This window comes from Notolabrus celidotus, chromosome 15, assembly GCF_009762535.1.
Source record: "Notolabrus celidotus isolate fNotCel1 chromosome 15, fNotCel1.pri, whole genome shotgun sequence".
Lineage (NCBI taxonomy): Eukaryota > Metazoa > Chordata > Actinopteri > Labriformes > Labridae > Notolabrus > Notolabrus celidotus.
In genome coordinates this window covers 11,344,022-11,369,367 of record NC_048286.1, presented here as the reverse complement: position 1 = coordinate 11,369,367, position 25,346 = coordinate 11,344,022, and the positions used below count along the sequence as shown (strand labels likewise).

The 25,346-nt window shown below is 38.6% G+C and overlaps 1 protein-coding gene across 1 annotated transcript in view; it reads right to left on the bottom strand.

Annotated features, from left to right (window-relative positions):
- The window catches only part of LOC117827097 (RNA-binding Raly-like protein), an 84,661-nt gene that overhangs the window by 11,556 nt on the left and 47,759 nt on the right, over positions 1-25,346 (bottom strand). Inside the window, 1 exon segment of the mRNA XM_034703568.1 lies at positions 23,353-23,630. Within this exon segment, the coding sequence (XP_034559459.1) occupies positions 23,353-23,608 (256 nt within the window). The 5' untranslated portion in view covers positions 23,609-23,630.

Genomic DNA, 25,346 nt, shown 5'->3' with positions numbered 1-25,346 from the left:
CTTTCTAATTTGGGCTTCCGTTACATGTTTCAGCGCGACTGTCATCCGTAGAAACATTACCGCTGCATATGTTGCAAGATTCCAGCGGAGTTGTCAGCAAAAGAAGCATGCATCTAAACTGCAGAGCCTCTGTAGTTATCCTCCATCATGCCCCCCGGGCAAAAAATGCACAGACGGCCGGCGCTAATGACGCAGGAGACTCACGTGGCTGCTGTAAACATAGCAAAGCATAGAACTGAGATGAATAGATCTGCCATGGGGATCGGCACTATATATCGGCCCCTTGTCACCGATATCCGATCTAGCTTTTTGAGTCCAATCTAGCCGATATCCGATACCAGTAAGGTGCATCCCTACTTCTTAAAGCTAGGGTTGGTAATCAGATTTAGATACACTTTTTGTTATACTGGTTAAAATGATCTTTATGTCCTGATGGCAATCAATACATGTGTTCCTAAAAAAGAGTGAAAAAAAACTGCTATCTACAGCCAGAGTAAACCTGGGAAAACACCAACTAATCACCGTTTTTTGGCTCCCCAAATTTTAAACCAATCAAATCCCGTCCAGCCGTTCTTCCCTCCTTCTTCGCGTACACTTCCCCGGCGTGCACTCCTCCGAGTCCCCGTCTCCTGCCTCTACTTCCCCTGACTCTATTTACTGCCCCTCTCGCTCGTCCTCGGGCCTGTCCCCTCTGACCTGATGAGGTGCTTTGCTCAGGACTGTAGTCCGGATCAGAGTCTAAAAAGCTCTCACCAACAAGCAGAATAATTAATGACATTCAGTAAGTCCTACAGAAATATATATTATTGTAGCGTCCGTCCGGACGCTGTAGTGATGACGAGCCGATTCGTGAACACGTTGAGTTTTAATAACTGGTCACTGTCGGCCGTGATCACGCCAACCAACAAAACAACAATCAATGTTTGAATGAATGGAAAACTTCTCCTCTCCTCTCTCCCACTCGCACACTCTACACCTCTCCTGATGCCTTCACTGACCATCAACACTATAGGAATTAAGAACATCTACACTGAACACGTTTAACAAACAGTAGAGCTGTTACAGTATTATGTGTTATAACTTTTCTCCTGATATCGTTTCACTGGTACAACTGGATAATGCTAGCATGATAGTTGTGAGTACTAACAGCAGCCATGTTTGTTTGTGTTTTTAACTTTCACTATGATAATGTTTTGGTGAGGACCGGTTTTGAATCAGTCACGATCATATGGTCGAGAATCAGCGGCGCTCGTGCATGTGAGCGGGGGGGGCGTCGTTTTGGAGGAGCTCCGAGGGAGGAGGGGAGGGGTTAGACGGAGTCATGAGGAAAAGCTACATTCAAATTCATGCTGGTTTACCGAGACTACCAACCCTAGCTTTAAATGTTTATTTGTTACCTAATTTAATTGATCTATTCAACAATATAAATGTATAAATAGAAAATGTTTAGAAGTTGCGAGAAGGATAACTTAGCAACGGATATGAACGAAGCCTTCTGCTTATGGACCACTTGGTAATTTGATAGTTCATTCATCCCCATCAAAACCTTTGTGAAATCAAATGTACCTGAGAAACTCTTCCCTTCCGTAATATTTTGATCCTGCATGTACCAACAGTATTTTCAAAAAATGCAACTTTTGTGATAGATTTTAGAGAGATCCATATGAAAATGCACTTGCATGACCAACATTCACATATGTTAGTAGAAACCTACGAGACAAGGGAGCTTAGGGACTCCAAAAAGATCCATGGTTAGTAACTTTAATGGGACAGGGAGAATTATAGTAAGTGACAGGCAGACAGAGGAGAGAGAGAGGAGAGAGATAGGTTCCCAGTGTGTCAGTTCCCCAGCAGTCTAAGCCTATAGCAGCGTAACTAAGAGCTGGTCCAAGCCTGAGCCAGCCCTAACCATAAGTTTTATCAAAAAGGAAAGCTTGAAGCCTACTCTTAGAAGTATAGAGGGTGACTGCCTCCTGGACCCAGACTGGTAAATGATTCCAAAGGAGAGGTGCCTAATAGCTGAAGGCTCGACCTCCCTTACTAATTTTAGAGGCTTAAGGTACGAAACATACATATCTATTTTATATATGAAGAAGGCATAAATGAGTCTTCAGAGTAACTAAAGTAAATTTCTGTTAAGGTAATTTTGTATCTGTTACTTCACAGAATTTGAATCTGTGGCGTTATTAGTCAACATGTCCTGTAGCTGCAAAAAAATGACAGCAGTTCCGCCATTGTGTTCTTCAATCCATCAATCTATTAATCTTTTTTAATAGCCAAATTGTGACAAATGATATCCCATGGCACTTCACATATACTGTAGAGCAAGTCTAGACAATGCTCCACGTAAAAGACTAATTATCACTCCACCAATGAGAAAGAACTTGGAAGCAGTGGTAAAGAATAAGTTCCTTAAAACAGGCAGAAACCTCATGCAGGATCAGACTCCCTGGTAGACAGCCATCTGCCTCATCCAGTTTTAAGTTATGACTTCCCACTATGGTGGTACCCTCACAGAACCCTCTGAAAAAAATCACTCATTTTGGGGTGAAAGTTTTGCAGTTTACTGGCACTAATTTGATGTTAAAAAGTTTTGCCACTGATGGCAGCCAGAGGCCAAGAACTGGTTGCCAATTTCACAAAATCTTTGCCAAAGGAGACCTGGGAACACTGTTCTGTTTTTCAAATCTCATCACTGTTTCAAGTGTCAGCTTGGATGCTTTAGTTGGCAGATGTTTGTGCTGTCTGAACACCTATTGGGTTCTGTGTGATGGGACTAACCAGCTGGGTTAAGGCAGACAGTGTTGATTCATTTAGTGATTTCACTTCAGTGAGTTTCACCTCCTGAAAGACTTGAAGTGCAGAGGCTGTAAACATTTTAAGAGACAACAGTAACATTATTTGTTTAAGATAGTGTTGCAAATATTTTGTTCAATTACTAAAAAAGACCCGTTGAAGGCATTAGCAAGCCACAGTGACTCATCCTTATCCAGCACAAGGCTCTACTCGTGATTGACAGCCGCTTCTACCTGCCAAGATTCACACTGCTCTACACCAGGCTGGTATCACTGTGTTCAGTCTGTCGGCTTGTCATCACTGTTTCTCCTCAAACTCAATCAGCCTTGAGTGCTGCCCAAGGTCATACACGAAAACATAAACAAATATCAAACACTGTCTTCCAACACACACGCAGACATTCACACTGACAAAGCAGGAGAGATCCCTAACTGATGGATGAGTCACCCTCAACGACTTCAGAAAGTTGTAGAGATAAAACAGCAGCTTTGAATCAACTGCCTCGGGGATGATACAGCAGCAAATGTCATGACAGGAGCTGAAATCGAGTTGTTCACCGGGAGCAGCATGAACCTGAACTTTTTCCTCCCTCCCAACTGGTTTGGATGATAATGGGGGATGGATTTTTTCACCAGTTTTAATGAGATTGAGCCAAAAGTAATGCATAATTAGGGGTGTAGTAGCTTTAAGTGATTTAAGTGACAGGTTGTTGCTGCGAGCTGTCACTGAACTGTACTCTGAGCTGTTGTTGTATTGTTTGTGGATTTTGAGGTTGTATTACACACATATAAGACAACTAATATGACATGTTTTGCAATTTAAGCTGCGGACAGACTGTCCAAAAGTCTGTGCTCAAGCTTTTTTGGCAACTGAAATTCTTGGACTATTTTTGATCAGTCCCCTCTCCCAGCATTCTTCTCAAGCGCCACCCTCTCATGCAAATACGGTCATTTCTGGCAACAGGAAACCACCATGGCTGCGGCAAACACGCCAACCTCGAGTGATGACACTGTTCACACTTTAAATGCATTTAGCCAATTGAGTAAAAACATGGAAGACGTCTCAGACTTCAGTAAACAAGTGCTGTTTTTTCTTTTTTTTACACCTTTTCTACTCCAACGGCTGCACCTGTCTCTGGATCTCCCTACACTTTGACTGCAGGTTAACCATGTTTCTACCTCTCTCCTTTCCCCCTCTCTAATGGACTAATGGATTGAGGATGTATCGTAGCTCTCAGGTGCACAGGGACAGCTGTATCATTATCATTAGGGCTGCAGGAAGACGTGAGGAATGGTTCATGTTGTAAAGTGTTCTCTCCTCTCCTCTCCTGCTGGGGTCATCAAAGAGAGAGGGCACTAAAAAGCACTCTCAAACACTGCCAACTCCACACACAACGACCGACACACACAGAGCCTCTGATTAATTACAGTCCATACTAATCATATACAAAAAAAAGACTGGGATATGCAAGTGTGTGAGAGAGAGTGAGAGAGACTTGTTTGTATGTATCCATAAAAAGGTTAAGTCCGGAGATGAAAAGATGGAGCCAGTGTTGCCAAGCAATAGCCAGTTAGGAGCTGATTGATACTGAAAACTGTGGGAAGCATCACATTGAGGGGAAATATAAAAAGTGACTTTTTATGCAGACGCCATTAAGAGAGGAAGTTGGCTGCAGAAGAACTACAGACTACAAATTAGTCAGAAGCAGGTACGGTTAAACCACAGCTAAATCCTCTCTGATAGAGGACATTCTTAATGCACTGCTGTCAGATAATGATGTGAGGAAGGCCTCATGAACTTACAGCCTTGAACGTTATATTTTAAAAATACATTTAACAAACCATTCTGTCAAAGAAGCATCATTACACGAGTATGATGCATGCAGGTGTATACAGCAAGCAGTATAAAAATACCAGTCATAGCACATTGGGGTAGCAACAAAAATGGGTGTGGGCACTGTAGTTATTGTGTCTATAGTGTGCAGCCTTAGAGCCTGTTTATATATAAATGGATCAAAAAGGTTGTACTCCAAATCAAAGCTAACATACAAATTCATACCTAAAAAGTATGCTCATTTTAATTTAAATCAAATTTTATCTCAGTTTTGGTCGCCATCAACCAAGCGCTTCTTATGTCAGACTTCCACCAGATCTGTGTCCGGTCCATCTCTGATCTGTCACGGCACCGGATCCGATAGGTTTCAATTCTAATCAATGTTTTAACTTCCACTGGCTCTGTTGCGTTCCAACTGCGTCTCTGATACGCATCAATCTCAACAGACAGATCGAGTGGGACAGGAAGTCAGGCAACGAAACAAAAGTAAAACATTATAAATTTGGTCTTGTGATTCCAGCTGTGTGGCGATCCTGCTCCGTGTTACGTTCTGAAACGGCAGCTGATGGGTGTTGTAGGACAAGAGAGCACAGAGCTAGACCCCAGCGGATCGGAGACGGGCCTGACACGAATCAGGTAGAAGTCTTGCATCGGTTACTAACCTTGTTGTCCACTGAGTGATCTGTGAGGATGGGGATGCTACGATAAAGAGGCGCTGAGTGGCATGTTAAAATTTGAGTTTTATTCCTTACTTGCTTCTTGTGTGTACCTTTATGATGTTGGCCTTCATTGTTGAAACAAAAAAAAGTTGAAATAAAAAAAAGATAGAACAATTGGGGCTAAGAAAGTATTTAAAAACACTATGAGAATAGAAACCTCTGGAAATAAGTCTTATTTACTATGCAATGTTTTAGATTAATAATGTAATAATTACTTTTATTGATATTGTGCTGAATCACCAAGCCTTAATCAGGACTTAAAATGCATAATGAAATCTCTAAACTGCGCATATTTAATTTAGTCTACTATCTGAGTCACACACCATAAGGTCATAGTGGTGTTTTCACACTCTCTCCCTTCATCTGTGTACAGAATAAAAGCATCAATCTCCGACTTTACTGCTTCTCATTTTAATTAAATGTCTTCTACAGTTGGGATGTAGCTGAGCTCAGTAACAGTTTTATCTATCCACTGCTGGATCCTTGAAGAATACAATCATTACCACCTCAGGGTGCTCTGACATAGTTTGGATTCATTCATATTAATGATGTTGTGCTAAATCAACCGTCAGTGTGCTGCTGTGTTACTGCCGTCTGTAAATGTGAGTGTCTATTTTTGTTAAATATGGACCCTTTAGCTCTGAGTGCCCTTGAGCTCTTTGTCTTTGGAAGAGTGGACGAGTCATTTGAATAATAAACTTTGAAATAAGAAGCTTGATAACTGCATAGCTCTTGTTATGTCATGTTCCATTTAATCAGCACATATTGTTTTATAGCGTACAAGGGCATGGTGGTCTACGAGTGCAAAAATTCAGCCAAGATTTCCATAAGAGGAAACAGCTTTCAGATTTAGAAACAATGCAAATAAAAAAAAGTGCTCAACAAAACCGATGAGATGGAAAAATCATTCAAAGCCCAAAACAAACAAAACCTATAAAGCAAATGGAACATTAGCTGAGAAAAAGAGAAAAAGTTAAGAAAAGGAGGAGCTAGTGGAAGTTAACACGTTGACTAGAAAAGGAACTAAACAGATCCAGGTCGTGACAGAGCAGGGACGGATCTGGTGGAATTTGGCCCTAAATTGATTATATATTCAATTTAACTATTTTTTTTAATAAAGCTGTATTCAAGAAACCTCCTCTGGTCAGTGGTGCTGTGTTTTCAGTTTTTCCATAAAGCATATTTCACCAGAATCCAGTTGCAGTTAGGGCCCCCTAAAGGTCCAGAGCACTTATGTTGTGATTACAGTTTCTCTGTTGCATTGGTTTCTCTATGAATTTGGATTATTTATTGTGCAATATTGCAAGATTTTTGCCTACAGCACATTTTTTCCATTACATTTGTTTTAGACTTTTGCAAGGATTCTGAATTTGCAGGCAATTTCTCCTAATGAAAATCTTTCGGCCCATAGCAGTACTTTTGTATTTTTGCTCCTCTTAGATATGAAATGTTAAATAGAAATAATTGAGAGTGGTTGTTATTTAGCAGGAAAAATAAATGAGACAATGTTTTTTCTCCATTAACTAATCCCTACACATAATCTCTGTCAGGTAGAGGATAACTCCAGGCACAAAATAAAGTCTGCAACAACACATCCTGAAAGCAGGTGAGCAGTGTTTGATGAAGAGCTCATCCAGGTACCTGTGTGAATACAAATGTGAGACTCAAAGACATCCTGCCTGACAGTGATCGCAGATTCAATCTACCCTGTGTTCCAGCCCCCTGTAAATCTGACAGGGAGGACTTGAATAATCTCTGATCTCGGCTCAAGGGCACCACAGTCTCTGCCTTTTATTACACTTGAGAGTGTGTTTTCTCAAGCAGGGCAGGGTGAGTGACAGGTTGAGAGAGGGAAATGTGTGCCTTGGTATATGCAGAGGTGTATGCATTAGTGTGTGTGTAAAAGTGGACGTAATGACCTTTCTATTCACTTTGGAATAATCGAGAATGATTCATAAGCATGTAAACAATGTACAGAGAGCACTTCTTTGAGAAAGCATAGACAACGTATGAAGAACGTCCGGACAACATGTTGAGAACAAGCTGCAACCTCCGGTGTTGAAATATCAAGACAAATGCACAAGTACTAAAAACTGCGTTTCCCGGAGCGTCCACTTGAGGCTGGATGCAGAAGCAACGGAAACCACATACACACCCATTCAACAAAGCTGATCTTAAAAATAAACATATTTAAAGTCTTGGACAAAGAACGATTGGTCTGTATAGCTGATTTCACTATCCACACACTGAAAGGGGGTCGAACTTTTTTATAACTCAGTTTTCAAGACATGATGGGATGTTTACATCAGGGATTTTGTGAATGTTTTCTAAACTTCGACTAGTTGGTGAGTCAGAATTTAGACTTATCTTTAAACGACTAGAGAAGTAGTTCCTTCATTACATTCTTGTCTAGATTACTCTGTCAATCTGTTCATTTTAAGTATCTAATATAGTTCATGTTATTGTAAAGGACAAGAAGCATGTAAACCAGGCCACACAGTCTAGAGTTTATTATGTTCTGACTGGTTCTTATTATGAGAACCTCGAAGCTATAACATCTTCAGCTGTGTTCGGAAGGGGCACTCAAATTACTTGCCAGCGGCATGTCCTTCCTTAATGACTTCCTCGTACTTTGCTCTTTCGCCCTCTTTGGGAAAATGGTTATTTGGCAGAGCATACATTGGCAGCCAATCCCTAGGCTTCAGAGCTGCTAATAAAAATATTGTAATAAGACCTACTGAGCTGTGGTCCATTAGGGAGGAACATGGTGTGAGCTGTAAAATTCAGGTGTTGACACTAATCATTAAATTGTATTGGGAATATTATCAGAAGGAGGTGAATGTTTTACTTGCTAAAATGCAGAGCAGCATTTCCGATGTGACCTTGTGAGCAGCTACATCTTAACATTGGTAAACGATGATTTGCATCAAATCATAATGAGGGATATTGCCTGTGGTCATTTAGTCTTTCATCTCTCCTGAGCTGTTAATGCACTTCTCTTCCTTTTTGGTTTTGGCGGTTTTTTTTCTACTGATGAAACTATGTGGCTTCTTAAGTGCAACAACTTGGAAACATTTTAAGCCCCTCGAGTTGGTCCTATCACTTCAGCCAACCCACAAGCTGGGAAACTTGTGCAAGAAGCTGGAAAACAAACCAGCAGCTGACACCTGCTTCAAAACACTTACGCATCTGTGCTCAAGGCTGACCTGCTCCTCCGTGAGGTGACTGTGGGAACACTGAGCAGGAAAGTCAAAGCTGTTAAAACAACTGAGGCGCCACAGCATACACACATCTGCTCTGCATCGTACATCCCTGATAAGGTCATGATTGTGAAAACTTTGACAGGTCAGTTAAGCCGTGTTTCCCAAAAAAAGGCCTCATCATAATATGCTTAAATTTGATGAGATCTTTCAGGAGGGACAGGACTTTTGAAAGATAAATCAATAACATGTCTTCGTGTTTAAAGGGGTTGAGTATTAAAAGGCAAGGATTAGCCTTTAAAGTTGTTTATATGGGTCATAGGTCAAACAGTTCTGATTCTCAATTATGAGTCCCTCTTCGTCTTAAATTTTAGTAAAATAAAAACAAACCACCTTGGGAAGTGGGAAACAACAAAGGATATGTTTCCTGTTTCACACATTTTTAATGATCAGCTGATTTATCAAATATTTCAAGGAGTAAGAGTAGGATGAGCCTTCCTAGTGCTTTTTTCTTTTATACATTTTCCACACGGAAACAGATATTGAGCTGCTTTAGTTTCAGTACTGAGCTGGCTTTATGTGCATCTGTCCTTGCTTATACTCTGAACAGAGAGTTTATTATATCAGAATTACGTGTGCTTTTCTCCTGTATCAAGGTCTAAATGCCTGCTGTGAAAATAGTCTGCTGGTAATGATTCATTCTAATTAATTCTATTCAATGGAGGGTATTTGAAATGCTGCAAACACTGATTGTAAAAATGACTAAATCTAAATAAGAATCAGGTTAAAAAATAGTGTGGGTCTTTAATATTAGAAATAAGTCATTTCCCCACAGAGCTACAATCATGCAAATGCATCTCCATTAGCATGTAGCCTCTTGTGCACACAGGTGCACTGCACACCTGGAGCCACCATCAGCCCCTAAGCAGTCCCAGTGGGGTAACCAGCAGTGACAGACTGCCTTTATCTACAGAAGCATCACAAGACCACCACATTTATTTACCACGTCCACAATGGTGATTTAAATAAGTCACTGAGATTTATAAGATTCACAAACAATTCATGTCAAAAAGGTTCAAATATAGATGTATGTCTAGTCTGTGCTGTATTTTTTATCTAACATGTCAAATTATTTGCCTGGGTGTATTAATAATTGCCCTGCTTGATTGCATCTGTATACCCTTAATTTAATTCTGCACGCATGATATAAATTACAACAGTTTCTTACTGCACATTCTAAATAAAACACAGATTGAATTTTCCTTGAGATTTTTAAATGTACATGCAAACACTACTGACGCATACTTCGTTACTAAAGAGAGACGCACACAGAGTTCATTGGTGACAGATGACACTACACATGTATTGCAAAGTATCCCACACATGTAGCTATTTGGTAGTTAGTAGTAGCAAGTTTTAAAAAGATCTCCCTTAATTGAAGAGCTAGTAGAAGGTAAAGCGAGGAAAATTGTCCGCCTGCAACACAGCAATTAATCAACTTACGGCATCACAGCTTCATTAACTTGAGCGACAAACATCAGTGATTGACGACTCTTACTCACATCTGTGGTTTCGACGCCTGCCTTTGTACATGGTCATACCGATTGGGACAAAAAGACCGATATGACTCTGCTGTGACCGAGACCAGACTTCGTTTCTCCCCTCTTTCTTCCTCTCTTCCCAAATTCAGACAGACTGCCAGCGAGCACCTCCAGCTCCAGACTCACAGCGGTGCCGCTTCAGACTGTACCATTTGTCAAACTATTCCAGGGGGAGCTCTCTCTTTAAATACTCCTCTCTGCTCCAACTACAGGAACACAACTGGATGAAAATGCAATTTTACATTTTAGCCACAATACGTTTAATTGTAAAGCTCATGAGGCATCGTTTAAAGTTTGCTGCACCATTACAGACTCACCTCTCTCACTCTTTATATATAAATGTTTGGGCAGCAGTTTAAAGTGGAGCAAGGGAAACTAATAAGCTGGATGGTAAGGAAATGCTGTCACATGTAATATTTTATATTTGATTAATAACTTGATTTATTCATATTTCAAATGTTCAGGTACCTAGTAACTATGGTAACGAAATGTAGAGACATTAAAGTTTTTGAAATGTCAGGAACTGTGAAAATGTGGGTCACCAGTGCACATCTTGTCTAAAGTAGCAACAAAATTATTCACATGTATTAAATATACAGTATATACATATAAATACATTTTAATCAACCTACACATTAATAGAAGGACAAATTGTTTCACAGCTTTTGTCAAGTATTTAAAATATAAGATCTTGTGAGTTTCCAAAAACTACAAAGGACATTAACTTAATTCTCCATGCATGCAAGGACATTTGGTTGTTTGTGTGAGATGTGTTACAAATGTACATATTATTTTCTTAAAAGATTGCATAAAACCTGTTTCATTTCATTAAAAAGTTCAGCATTTTTCTTTTTGTTAGTATTCATACTGTCATATACCTCCACACTTAAATGTGCAGTGTGTAGGAGTTAGCAGCATTTAGCAGAGCAGATTAGTGGAAATGGGATATAATATGTATAAGTATGTTGAAATTTGTGTATAATCACCTTTATGAAACCATAGTTTTCTTATTTTAAACTTAGAATAAGTATGTATATTAACATAAGGAACAGGGCTGAATTCATGAACCATCATCATGTTTCTACAGCAGCTCAGAATGCACAAAACTGAGCAAAATGCATTTTGTTATTCTGTGCCTAGCTGCCAATCCAGAAATTCCCCTGTTGGAAGACAAGCGAAGAAGAAGAGGTTGTTGTTGAAGGAAAATAAGAGAAAGCGGTTGTTGCTGAAGAAGAAGAAGAGGGATTGGTTGTGAAAAAGAAGAGAGAGCTGCTGTTCTTGTTTTGTGCAAAATAATTTGTATTACAGTAATAGCATTTTATGTTGGCAAAAACTTGACATATTCGGGACCGCAGATATTTTACATCACAAGATCATGAATCCGCTGCATTTTGGTCACAAAAAAAACCCTGAAGAAATTAAGCAAAATCGGGACAGACTATGACAAAAAAAAAAACTGAGTAAACATTGGCGTTGCTTTTCTTAGGTGGAAGTCATTACAGAAAGAGTTCTGTTTGAAGAACAATGCAGAAGTTTCCTGTTGTCTGCTGGACAGGTACAACCTGCCATAAGCTTACTTTTTTTTTTACAATGCTTATTTGTTTAAATTGTAATATCATTGGAAAGAAATGTCTTATAATATTCAATAGCCTCTTTTATTCTTTTGTCTGACGGTAACATGAAACATTGTCGGATAACTAATTGCCATTTTTCGGGGAAAAGCTTCTGGTCCTCCAAGGCCACCATAGTTTAGGTGATGCTGAGGATAAGAAACAGAGGGGTTCATACTAGAATCTGACCGCTAGATGTTGCTAATATACTCACATTTCTACGCACTGCACCTTTAAGTGTCAATGGAGTCAAAAGATAGTAACTTCTTTTGTTGGACACTTGCCAATGAGAAAATAAAATACAGAGCAACGTTACCCAATATTAAAGATGTGAACATTGAAGGAGCTGAATGGATTCACTGGTCACACACGTGCATGTACATTAACTCTTCTACATGTGAACTTGAGTGTATACCGTGCATTACACACTTAAAGAGCGATGAATGGCACAAAATGTACCTGTTCATATGATGCTTTTGTCCTGTTTTCTTTTATCCATTTGTTTCATTTATTGTTTAACCGGTGTGTCAATATCTCATTATTGCATTTTACACAGCTTAGCTCATGAGCCATTCTTTTCTAATATGGATAGATAACTCTGTAATTAAAAACACAAAAACAAACAGAGTAAAGTGAATGTATTAATGCATGCAAAATAAGGAATTCACTGTAATTAAATATGCATTTGTTGATAACACACAAGGATGAGAGAAAAGGGAAAGTGCTGTGAATTACAGTTAAATACAATAAATATAGAGATGTTCAATACTAAAGTGGATTTTGTTTTATGATTCACTTGGACTCAATTAAATTATGAACAAGAAATATAACTCAAAGTGATTTAAAGTGTCATGAGTGAATGGTTCCTGTTTGATATTCTAGGTGCGACTTAAAATACATCCTGCTTTATTCTGATAAAACAGGCACAATAACACAGCCTGACCTCACACGTCTAACATTACTTTTCTTTCATCCGCTGGAAAGACAAATCAGCGTCTTCTTGTCACCGTCTTCCATTCATCTCTTTGTTTCCCTTTTTAAAATTTAATCTAAAATGGATGGGCTGTGGACTTAAGAGACAGACTGAAAAAGTAGAGGACAGGGGGGAGGGTGAGGCTGCACGATTCCCAGCGGTTTCAGTGTTTGAGCTCTGCTGTAGATGAAGCCTTGTAATTGCAATATCTAATTACACTGACACAGGGTTTGCAGATGTCTCTCACACAGTCTGATGTCTTAATTGTCCCAGGGTTTCTTTGTTCTCTGAAAGAGATAATAAGGAACTAGAAAAGGTTGAATCTATCCTTCATCAGACCAAGTGTGATGGATCATTATTTCACGGCTGGTCAATGGAATCAAAAGACAACCTCTTCAAAGTTCTCACTTGACATTTTGGGAGAAAAATTAAAAATACATCTGTTATTATTTGATGTAAGGAGAATAAGAGACATAAATCATGCTCTGTGTATTTTCTTTTATGGGTTTAGGTTCTTTCAGGCTCTTTATTCTCATTTTAACCAACAGTAAGAGTGGCAGCAGCAGTGTATAACTCTCATATCTCAATATTAAACAGTCCGCGAGTCAACAGTTTCTAAGCTGGTGCAAACAGCACAGACAGGCACTAAAAAATGCAACTTTTAAAGCCTTGTTAAAAACAAAATGTGATTAACATTCTGCACAACATGCTGCCTATTCCTGTATGAGTTTGACTACTGAGATACCAATGAATCAAACATGCAGAGGGAGGGTGAGGGTGTCCCAGTTATGGCAGCTGCAGCTCCCTCACTGCTATTCTCTCAGCACCATCTAGTGTTCACGCAGATGAAAATTCATGAAGGCTGCAAAAAAGTGCCTGATAGACAGAGCAGGAAAAATAAATCCAGAGCAAAGAGGGTGAAGTTTAAGACTGGCATTTGATAATCACTAAGTTAACATTAACACAAAATCATACTTAAACCCCCTGTGAGGAAGATCTGACTGCTTATAAAACAGACTGGAATAAGCAGCAATGCTACTTTAAAAGCCACAGAAGTTGACAACACCCCCCAACAATAAAACTGACAATCTCTTTGTTGTTATTCCTAAAGCTTGTAAATGCTGCAAGGGGGGAAGTAGTCAGACAAGACGAGTTACAACACACTGAGGAAACAGACTATTTATTATTTCCACAGCAAATACTCACAATGAGTGATACCTTTCACTGTCAGGAGAATTGTTGTCAGAAAACATGACTATGTACAGAAAAAATTCAGCAAAGATATAAGAGGTACCCTTTTGTCCACAGGGGGTGCCAAAATCGGAGTTCCTCGTAGAGCTTAAGTTTGGACTTAATTTCATAAATTCTTGTTATGCATTGTATATCAAAACGTCCTATAACTTGTATAACTGTGTTCTTTTATTTTACGATATCTCAATGAATAATTTCTATTTTGACTAAAGCTCCTGCAGAACTTTATTTTGGTGCCCCCCTGTAGAGAAAGTGCTCCCACTTAAGCCTGATTTATACTTGTGCGTCAAATCGGCGGCGTAGCCTACGCTGGAGGTACGCTCCTGTACCTACGCAGTCCTACGCTTGTAGCTGACGCGCACCTCTCCGCATTTATAGCACTTCCGGGATCCCTGCTCATCAGCCGCACATTGACCATGTATTTTATCCCCTCCTCTCTATTCTTCCCTGTAATCATGTCTGTATGATAAACAGTAACATCTATCAGCTCTAAATTAACATACACGCTCTGAATCGCTGTGGAAAAGTAAACAGAGATCATAGCGGGCTCGGAAACAGGCTATCAAACTATCAGAGAGACCACACTGCCCTCAAGCGTTTGGGTGAGGATTGCTGCTTTACCACGGACACATTGAAGCAGAAGCATGTGGTGCTCGTGTCTGCGTCAGCTCCTGCTGCGTAGGGGCGACACAGAGGTACAAACCAGCCTTTATATCTTTACTGATTTGGTGTCGTGCCTATGTAAACTGGGTTTTCAAATGAGAATCTCATCCCTATGTCTCATCTGCGCTCATGTAAGATTTTTGCAATGGAAAATGTGAACAAACATTGCTTTAGTACTGTGTTGTTGATCACCTCATCTGACACCTATCCCGTCACCAACAGTTACAAATGTTAAAAATAACAAAAGAAAAACATTATAACTTTGTGATTGTGGCCTTTTTCACCTTTATTGCTCATAGTGAGATTACAGCATTACATTTAGTCTGCTTAAAAACCTGTGAAAGACTCCTCACACCGGAGCTTTAATATGTAAATAAATAAGAGAATATCATATCTTAATCATAGCTTAATAAAAATGACATAAAAGAATGAGCAGAGTACCTACAGTATATGCAACAATCTATATTACAAAATTTAGCAAAAAGTAAACAATGTTTGTTTGAGGAGTAGGTTTAGGTAACTTATTTATTACTATCACCTTGGACAAATGCAGCTTTATTTGAAATGTAGACATTTAAATTTAGGTTTTGAATGAAAACCTGCAAACAGATAACTAATTAGATGAACTTTTATCCGAAAAATGCAGATACCTCCCCCAAAAGTTCTCTCTAATTCAGGTTTTTCAAGGTAAACTACTCTTCCTAAGAACAATTAACAGAACATATCAGCATGTTGTTACTGACAGTGTCTAATTAATATGGTGTACTATAGTCAGTTTTTCAATCAGAGAGACACAAAGTATAGAGTTTCAGTCTTTTTAAGGATTAATTAAATTTCACGGACATATTGCTTTGCCATTAAAGGTCGAGGATCAGTGGTGCTTTCAATACCTTGAATTAGGATGGGGATCTGCAGTGAGTTTTTTCAACCACAGAGAGACGCTCAAAGACCAGCAGACAGCACCCACACATGAAAGCTCTCACACTCTGTGACCAGAAAATGATTTGAAAGCAGATCACATCGAGCTCTGATTATAAAAAATGACCCTTAAAAATATCAATACATCTTTGTCCAGATTTTATCCACAGCAGCAGAAAGTAGAACTGCTGAGTCAGAGAAACACAAGAATGAAACCCTCCCCTGCGCGCTCACTCATCGCAGCAGATATCTTCATCAGCATCTAAGTAGTTTTCTGTCTGAGGCCAACACCACTGTGATTGGATGTCACTTTTATTTGCATGAACTACTTAAAGCCATTGTCTCTGAAATCGAGTCATGTCAGAAGGAATTAAATCGAGTAAAGCAATCTCTGGAGCTTTGGTATCTCGCAGGGGATTAAATCTACTCGAGCGTGAGACGTTTCTGGTCGCTCAGCAGGCCGAGCTGCATGCTGGGTACTCAGGACTCTACCGATTTACATCTGACCCTCCTGTCACCTGTCATACCTTTGCACCACAGTCCCTCTGTGCATGTAATTTAATCAAAAAAGTGTTAAGTTCAAGGAAATATCAAGAATTCATATCTCCTATAGGCTGCAGCCACTTCTGGCAATAAAGTCCCCAAGCTTAATCAAATACTGAGTTCATGTTTAAAAGATGATGACCGTGAGGGTTAAATTTCACCAGGACAGCAGAAATAAAGGCTCAAAGATGAATTTCGAAGCAGAGACGGACATCGCTACACTGCAGGCATGCTATCATAGACTGTACCTCTGACACTTATGGTGCATTGTTATTATACTGGATTGTGTGTGGTGTGGTGTGTGTGTGTGTGGTGTGTGTGGGTGTGTGTGTGTGTGTGTGTGTGTGTGTGTGTGTGTGTGTGTGTGTCTGTGTGTGTCTGTGTGCATGTGTGTCCACAGACAATAAGAGAAGTTCAGCCACTGGAAATGCAATATGTCAGGTTCGGAGAAGGATTATTTCACTATTGTTGCTGTTCTTTATGATTAAAGCTCATATTGCTTTTGTTGAGGATGTCCTTTCCTTTCTCTCTCCAAACCCTGACTTTGAAGTAGAAAGTGTTACAGTGTTGTTGTGTGTCAATGTGCGCCGGAATGAGAGCAGGCCTCTTTAAGTGGATGCAATGATGCAGACAGGATGAGGCTGACAGGACATGTGAGTTTGTGTTGACAGCTTTATAAAACTGTGATTGGTAACATCCAACACTGTGATATTTAAAAATGCAATCTGACTTCATTTGCTTTGTCAGTACTCAGTCCTTTAATAAGCTGCCTTCACGAACATCTCTTATCATTTTAATTTAAAAACGTATTTCTTTCCTGACACTCCTGACAAAAAATACCTTGAAATGCCTTCTTCAAAATGTTTCTGCTTCATCCTGCAAAATGAAATAAAGGATCCAATGTGGCTCAGAGGATTGCAAAAACTACTCTGTGACTCTTAAAAGAATAGGAATATTTTCCAACTGAGTTTAAGATTAAAGCATTAATCCCAGGACACATTGGCTTTAAACATTTGAGTTTTGGTGGGATGCGTAAAGAATAAATCAAATTTTCCCTTTCTTGATAACTGACAAAAATATTGAACTTAATTTAGAGAGGTACACCTTTAGGAGTCTTTAAATAATATATACAGTATATATTTATATTTATATTTTACACCATTATTCAGAGAAGAGGACAGTGGAAAGAGCATGAAACAGGAGAGAGAGCAGGAGTACGATACGTAGGAAAGGGGCTGCCAAACACATGGTAGCCAAACCCAACCATCTGGCCAATCCACGCCCACACCTGTAGAGTCTAAACAGGTAGCCAAATTAATCTAACGCTTCAAACAATTGGCTCAAAGTATTACATAAATAATTAGATAGTTACCAAAAAGTAAGTGTTTGAAACAGTAAGCTAATGCTAAATATGCATAGCTAATGAAATGGTTACATTTAAATCAATTTTGCTACAGTAACATAATAAGCTTTTTAAAGGAGGTTAAGTAGTGGATAAATAGCTGAAGATGTTAGCTAAAAGTAACTGAGTTTGAAATGTTTAGCCGACGATACAATTGTTAGCTTAAGTAAAGAATAAAAAGATAATGTTGGCTACATTGAAAGCAATAGCTTTGGAGTCAGTATAGCTAGGGGATGGTTAGCTTAGCCTAGCATGGAGACTTAAGAAGGGGTTTGTCCATGTGTTATTAAACCTGCACCTCTACAGCTCCACAGGTGTGATTGTTTATCTGAAACATGAATAGAAATGTAGAAATTATAAGCTGTGGTTTTATTATGCAGTTTCATTTTTAAGAATTTTCATATCCGTAGTCACTCACATTTACCTTTGAGAAACCAAGTCCTGTGAAGAAATAGTAAAAGTAAATACAATACTTCATCTGGTGCTATAGTTTAGGAGTTTAAGTGTTTTGAGGGATTCACTCCCCAAGAAAGACAAATTATGACATGTAGGTACACACAGGTTCATTCGAAAACCCACCCTTTTAGACACTTTGGTCCTTTGAAACAGACACACAACATTTACCTTACACTCCTCATTATGGCGGACACTGACCCATCCTATATTTGGGAAATGACCACGGGAAAAGTCCCATATCTTATCAGGTCTATGCAGACTACTGTCTGCTACTTGTAATTCCAGGATCTCATACAGTCTAGCATGTCAAATGTGCAAACGAATATGTTGATGGAACACTAGCAGGAACAAAATCTAATCCAACTCATGCAGCCTTTACATATAGAAAACTATTTGGCAGCATATATCCCTTGGCAAATCTTGTGAGAACCCTTGTGAGCAAACAGGTCAAAGTTTTGTGAGCAGGAGAGTCACAGAGCACAGGGAAACCACTCATGCAGTCAGTCTATTTCTGCACACCTCCTTACAGGCTGCAAAATTTCACACAAGTGCTATGGAAGTGCTGGCAAAGATAATATTTGTGTATATGCTATTTATTTACATCTTGCATGAATCTTGCTGCCATAAAATTCCAATGATATAGACCATACAGGTCCACAGATTCGAGACAATACAGGAAGATTCACTTGTAACTAATTTCTCATATACTAGCTAGCTGAGTGTTCTACCAAGACAGGGTTCCCTCTGAAACATGTTTCCTCACACTACTATTTTGGTGTTACTATTTTGTTTTGGCCACTATTTCTATCAGTTGTGATGACATTGCAATTCTAGTTAAAGTTAATGCTGATATCTAGAAACATTATCCAATTATGAGAAAGTCTTAAAAAAAAGAGATACATGTTTCAGATAAGCCGCAAACAAAGACCTTCAATTTAAACCCTCAAGACTGTCAATTTTATGCAAGGGAATAAATATTTTCTGTAAGAAGCAAAAAAGGGAATTCAGAAGAACTGTACCTTTTGGTATGCATATATATTTAAGAGTGTATAAAAGGTTTATTCACAGTCACATTTTGAGAGACATTAGGCTGCTCTAAATCATCATGAGGTTAAAACAAGCAAGCAAGTTCAGCTCAGCAATCTAAACCACTTTATGTAGAAGTTTTGTACCTGAAATGTGAGTAATAATCCCTAATTGAACTGAAAATCGTCAAATATAGAGGGTAGAAGTTGAATCATCAAAGCTGGAGCTCAACTTGTAATTGTGATGGATGTTTACAGTCAGATACGTTTGGCTTACACTGGGATTTCGTTAAAACGTGTCTGACAGCTTGTAATTTTCCCCATCAGGCCGGGGGTTTTTTGTATAACTTTTCAAAGTTTCCAAGGACAATGGTATAATACGCAATAATATAATTCATTACTGAAAGTACCAAACCAACAAAAGTAGTTGAAAATCTGTGAGACACTCAGAGTAAACACAAACAATGTCCCCAGCTCTCAAAACACACCTCAGTGTGCACTGACCAGCAGCATGAATCCTGTTTCACTACAGGTACTAAAAGAGTATTGATCATAAATTTCTACAATAATAGCCCCTGAGTCATATAATTATATAACAAATCAGTGCAAGCATGACTCAGCATTACAGTTTTTACCACTCCCACATGTCATTTCACTCACCAAAAATGTATGAAACTGGGCAAACACGGGGTGGAATTACAGATATGACCCCAAAGCACTCTGATTCATTTTTAATGAGAGAGCAGGGCTCAGGGAAGACTTTTATTTTCCATGGGAGGAGGCTGCGGACTAATCAATAAGTAATATAAGGAAGATTTACAGGGATCCACCAAAGGCCCTGTAGGACCACAGGGATCTGGATGTTTCCTCCTTGTTACCGCCTATCTGATCTTTTTGGCAGCTTTATTTTATTTTGAAAATAGTTCTTAGCATGTTGACACTGGTTTTACTCTCCTGTTTCAGAATAATGTCTACATTTGCAGATCAAAATAAGGTTTGTCATCAGAAAACACAGTAAATCTGTAAACAATGTGAACCAGATGGCAGCCTGAGACCTGCAAGCCGTATTGATTTTCTAAGACTTGATCAATTTGAGTTTGATGCAACATGCTTTAAGATCTCAGTCTGACTTAATCTGTTTACTTATACTTCTATACATCTTTTGTGCAGCATTGCCTATAAGAGGATCTTTCATTATTGGTATCGAGCAGTCTTTTATGACTCACTTTTTGTCTTGGACACTCCTCTATGTACTTCTTGTTCAGTATTTATTGCTTTCACAGTGGCTTGTGTATGTTTAAACACAGTGCTGTTTTTGAGTGTGAAGGATTTGTTTTAAAAGGCCATTATTACACTAAATTGTACTGATTATAAATGTTTAATTTCCCACCTGTGAAGATTTAACATCTTCATGTCTCAAACAATGCAAAAATATTCATTAAAAACACTAATGCATGAGTAACACTTCAGATTGCAGACCACAAATTACATTATGATTATCCACTAATACTGGGTAGCTGGGTAAGCGTGACAAGTTTTTCAGAACAAGTGAATAAAGGTGGTTTGAGAATAAAGAGCTGACAGCCTTGTATTTATGGGACAATTAAAGAAATCACTCTGTAGGAAACTCACTGAATTAACACCTGCTAGAATACAGTCATATTTTTGGAAAAGGGAGAGGAGTTGATGTTATAATACAATTAATGTATTTCATCATATATTTCAAATTTAGGATATACTTATGACATGGCTGTGGTAGATACTTTCTCAATAGCAACGCCAGGGACAACCTGGTCACACACGTCATATCAAAACATTCCACATAAAAAGAGTCCAGCATCTCTCTCCTCTCAGTTATAGTTACTGGGAACAGATGTGAAAGCAGCCTGAGGAGCTACTGAGCTCAACCATCTCTGATAGAGAAAAGTGGAACAACAATTCAGGCATCAACAACAGAGCTGGTGAATGTGTCTCTAAGATGCCAGTTGCTACAAAGTAACTTAAACCATCAGTGGTAGTGATAACCATAGACATACATATGCAGAGGCTGCATTAGCTTTGTTAGCCCGTGGTTTCAATAGGCCAACATGTCTGCCATATTGGTAGTGGCACGTCCACGGTGGTGACAAAAAAAAGTAGACATGGTAACTATGGGTTTTCTGAATAAAAAGGACTGATGTTCAAATTTAATTTAATTTAATGAACTGTTTTAATATTCAAAGATTATATTAAGTGAATTACTAATAATGCCAATCATTTAGTCGATGGCAATGATAAAAAATCCACAAAGCCTGAAAATAACATTAGTAAGACACTGCAGTGAGTCTCCTCTCTTTTTTTTTTAGCAGTGAAATGACAGATATACTCTTAGACAGAAAATTATAGCTTAAATGCCAACACTGGACTGTGAAAAATTGGGAGATTTTCAGGAGTACCGTTAAATCAACCTATACCCAGTGACCCTGTCCATATATGACCCTGAACTGCAGGTTAATACATTTAATAAACAGATATGTAAGTCAAATACTTTAAATGTCTCTCAGTTTCAAGGTTTGCAGTCAAATATGGCATGTTATATGAAAACATACAACATTTAAAAATCCTTGTCTCACAAATATGACAAAATTCATAAACATGTTGAAGAGTGAGTCACTGCAGTGAGGAGTAATGCACACATATTCCAGGTAGAGGTGTTTGCGTTGACACCATATTTTGATGTTAATACCATTATAGTATTATTTCAATACAGTTTTAAATGCAGGAGTCTCTGTAACATGAATCTACATCTCTATGTGCTTTTTAAACGTATTTATCTGTGTTTATCTGCTGTCAGAAATGATCTCATGCAGCGTCTTTTGGATCAAATCATCTACAGAGTGGACATTTTTTGGGGTTTGAATAAAAGGTTCAAGTAGAGGACTTCTTGAGAAATGGTTAGAGATTAGAGGATCATATTAAAAAATGTAGTATAAAAATTGAATTAAGGTTTTTAAAAATTTAAGATATTAGTTAGTTAGTTTTTAAGATAATTAGTTAGTTAGTTTTTAAAAACTAAGAGTTGAGGGACACTTAAATTGTTTGTTCTATCAATGAAGTTTTTAAAAATTAGAAGTTGAGGGACACACATTTGATTGACATCAACGTGACACAGGGAGATTAACGGGAGAAATAACAACTTGGGAGTACAGCGGGAAAATAAGTTAAAAAGTGGTAGACTCCTGCCTGAATCGGGAGTGTTGGCAAGTCTGTTATAGACATCTTTAGTTGGTTACCGGGTAATAAACAGGTGGGGTTATGTATACTGAACAGGTGGTTATGTGAATAAGAATCCCTTCAGGGTGCGCTGAAAACACATTTGATCTACAAAGTAAGAATTTTTATAAGTATGCAGAACTTTTCAGCATTGATAAAGTGCCTATTATGAGGGGGCTGTGGCTCAGTGGTAGAGAGGGGCATCTCTTAGTCAGACAGTTGGCTGTTTGATACCCATCTCCTACAGTCTACAGCCTTTCCTTGATCTTATAAAGACCATGCAGTTCCAAGATATACGTCAGTGAAGCTGGATGCAGATTTCGAGTTTTATCCTTTCTCCATCTTGGTTCTTTGAGGATTCAACCCCTTTTTGTAGCATAGCCTCTACTTTCAAGTCAGAACATGTTCTGTTGTTGTGGTTGTAGTTGTATGTTATTACATGTGGTTTTTATTCTTTTATTCTTTTAACCTTTCTTATTTATTTATTAATTTCTTAGACCAATTTGATGAAATTACCTGAAAGTGTTCCCGAGATATCTCATTAAAAGGATAGACCAGATGGACAAATGAAATACACCAAATCCTGACACCTCTGGCCAGAGCTACTGCCGATGTGGAGACATACAAACATGGAAATTTTCTTACCCTTTAATCACCTTCACCAAATCTGAAAAGTTTTCTTACTATGTGAACTGTCCTTTCTCATATCATCATTTGCAAATGTCTTCAGTTTACTTGTGCTCATGCAGTAAAGGTGGAAGCATTTACAGTGCAACAGCTAAATCAGCAAGCAAATAAGCATGTGCTTGTGCCAAAATTGATCATTAAGTGTTGGCAAACATCGATGACCTTTTGGGATTCATCTGAAATCCAAAATTGATAGTGGACGTCGCTTTTGAGGAGGTTTTTCTGTGCGGTTATATCAAAATGTAATAAGTGAGAGAATGTGGAAAGGAGCTGTCTTACTACTGAGAAAGGTCAGGATGTTGATGCTGTAAAATAAATCTGCCTTCCTGCCACATATTGAGAATGGATTACAGTTTTGTACCTCTGAGTGCAAACATTTTCTCAATAATCAGTAGCATACAATGCAAATTTGAATATCCTTACCTAGTGACTGTCCAGCGATGACCCTGGTGTTCTCCCCGGCCACAGCAGCCCTGGCGTTCCTCTCACTGGCGTACTGGACAAAGGCGTAGCCCTTGTGCACCGAACAGCCAACAATCTTGCCGTATTTGGCAAAGATGGCCTCGATGTCACCCTTGGTTACCACGGCGGTGTTGAGGTTGCCGATGAAGACTCTGGAGTTGAGGGAGCGCGGATCATTCTTGTTGGTCACGTTGCTGGTCTGGGTCTTCCCAGTCATCCTAGTCCTGCTGCAATGCCTGCTGGGAGACACAGTAGCACAGAGCTCAGAAAAGCCGGGCAGGTTAGACTGTGGAAGTTTCACACAGACAGACAAATAGAGAGCAGCAGTGGGAGGTAAACAGAAGTCAGAGTAGGAAATGTTGGAGATAATAGCAGGTGTTTATACTTATCTTTGTTTTTTAACAAATCCGGTTTAAACCCCACTGGATGGAGCCACTTCAGAAAAATGTGTTCTTAAGCTCAGAAGAGCTTATATAGTAGATTGTTTTATTCAGCAGCTTCAATGTGCTGCTCACAAGCTTTATTTGTTTGTTTATACAATTTGAGTGAATAATAACAGGCTGCAGCTACTAATTTTCTAAAAACTGATTTTTTTTTAGCAATTATTGTTTTGTTAAGAAGTCTGGAAACGGTGTGATGTGTCTTCATCATTTGCTAAAGCACCTCTGGATCTCTTCAAAATAAAGCAGATACCTTTACTGTGTTTGAAGCAGATTAATAAAACATTAATTTATTATTGAATATTCACCACTCATGGATCTTAAAAGAGATATTCACATTATGAGTTAATGTGATAGGAATGCAAATAATCTGCACTTCAAAGGAGCTTCAATTAAAAAAATTGCTGATTTATTTATTTTTGCTGATCACCATAATAGACACCAGTCTTTTTTTTTTTTTTTTTTTTGCTAATTTATTGAATTCAAAATCTGCTGTTCTTGATTTAAGTTGCTCTGGTTTATTAAGAGAGCAGATGCCCCATGTACAGAGGCTGTAGTCCCTGTCACATTGGTCATGGGATCAATTCTCAGTCATGACAGGATTTGGTGTATGCCATCGCTTCATCTCTCCCCACATGTCCTGTCTCTTTTTCAAACTGTTCCATCAATGGAGGCACAAATAAAATACAAACATCTTTAAATTGTTTGTTCTATCAGATTTATGGTCATATGCCCAAATAAATTCAGTGGAAATGTAAATATGTATTAGTGCTTATCCAAAAATGATGGCTTTTTTACCTTGAAAATGATTTTAATTTACGATAATAATTTACTGTAAATGACTCCCCAACAACTAAGAGAGAGAGAGAGAGTAAATACTGACATTGGATGAGAAAAATATGCTCAGTTTTGGACATTTTTATTCTAGAGCATGACTTCAACGTTTCAAAAAATAATATGAATAAATGAAATTGATGAACTTACAACTTATAACAGCCTCAGAATCATTACGGCTCATAACAGTGTGTATGCCATCATGCACCTGTACTCTGAGCGGGTGTCTACCTTACAGATCAGTTTTGTGTCTGCAGGAGGGCAGATGAGCGCTGTCGGGCTGTCTGAGATTCAGAGGTGTGAATCTCACCATGTATCAGGACTGTGTTCTAACATTTGAAAATAGAACTTCACACTGAGGTCACAAAGTTCTGCACTCACGGTTTCACCTCTTTCTTCTCCCTCCGTCTGCAATTTCTTCACATAAGGGGCCGGCTTCTTTGAGGTACTCCAGTTTGAATCAGTTTATGCACAGTGTGCACTGAAGAACATGTGTTTGCATTTCATTCATGTCTTAACATTATAGAATAAAATACTATACTTATTACTCATATTAAGGGTTGCTAATTACTTAACTGACTGACAATTTTTGTGTTAAAAACATATGACAAGTTGTAATGTTGAATTAAACTAGTGGTTCCAACATGTTTGGGTTGCCTGGCATGAAAGCAAATACTAATG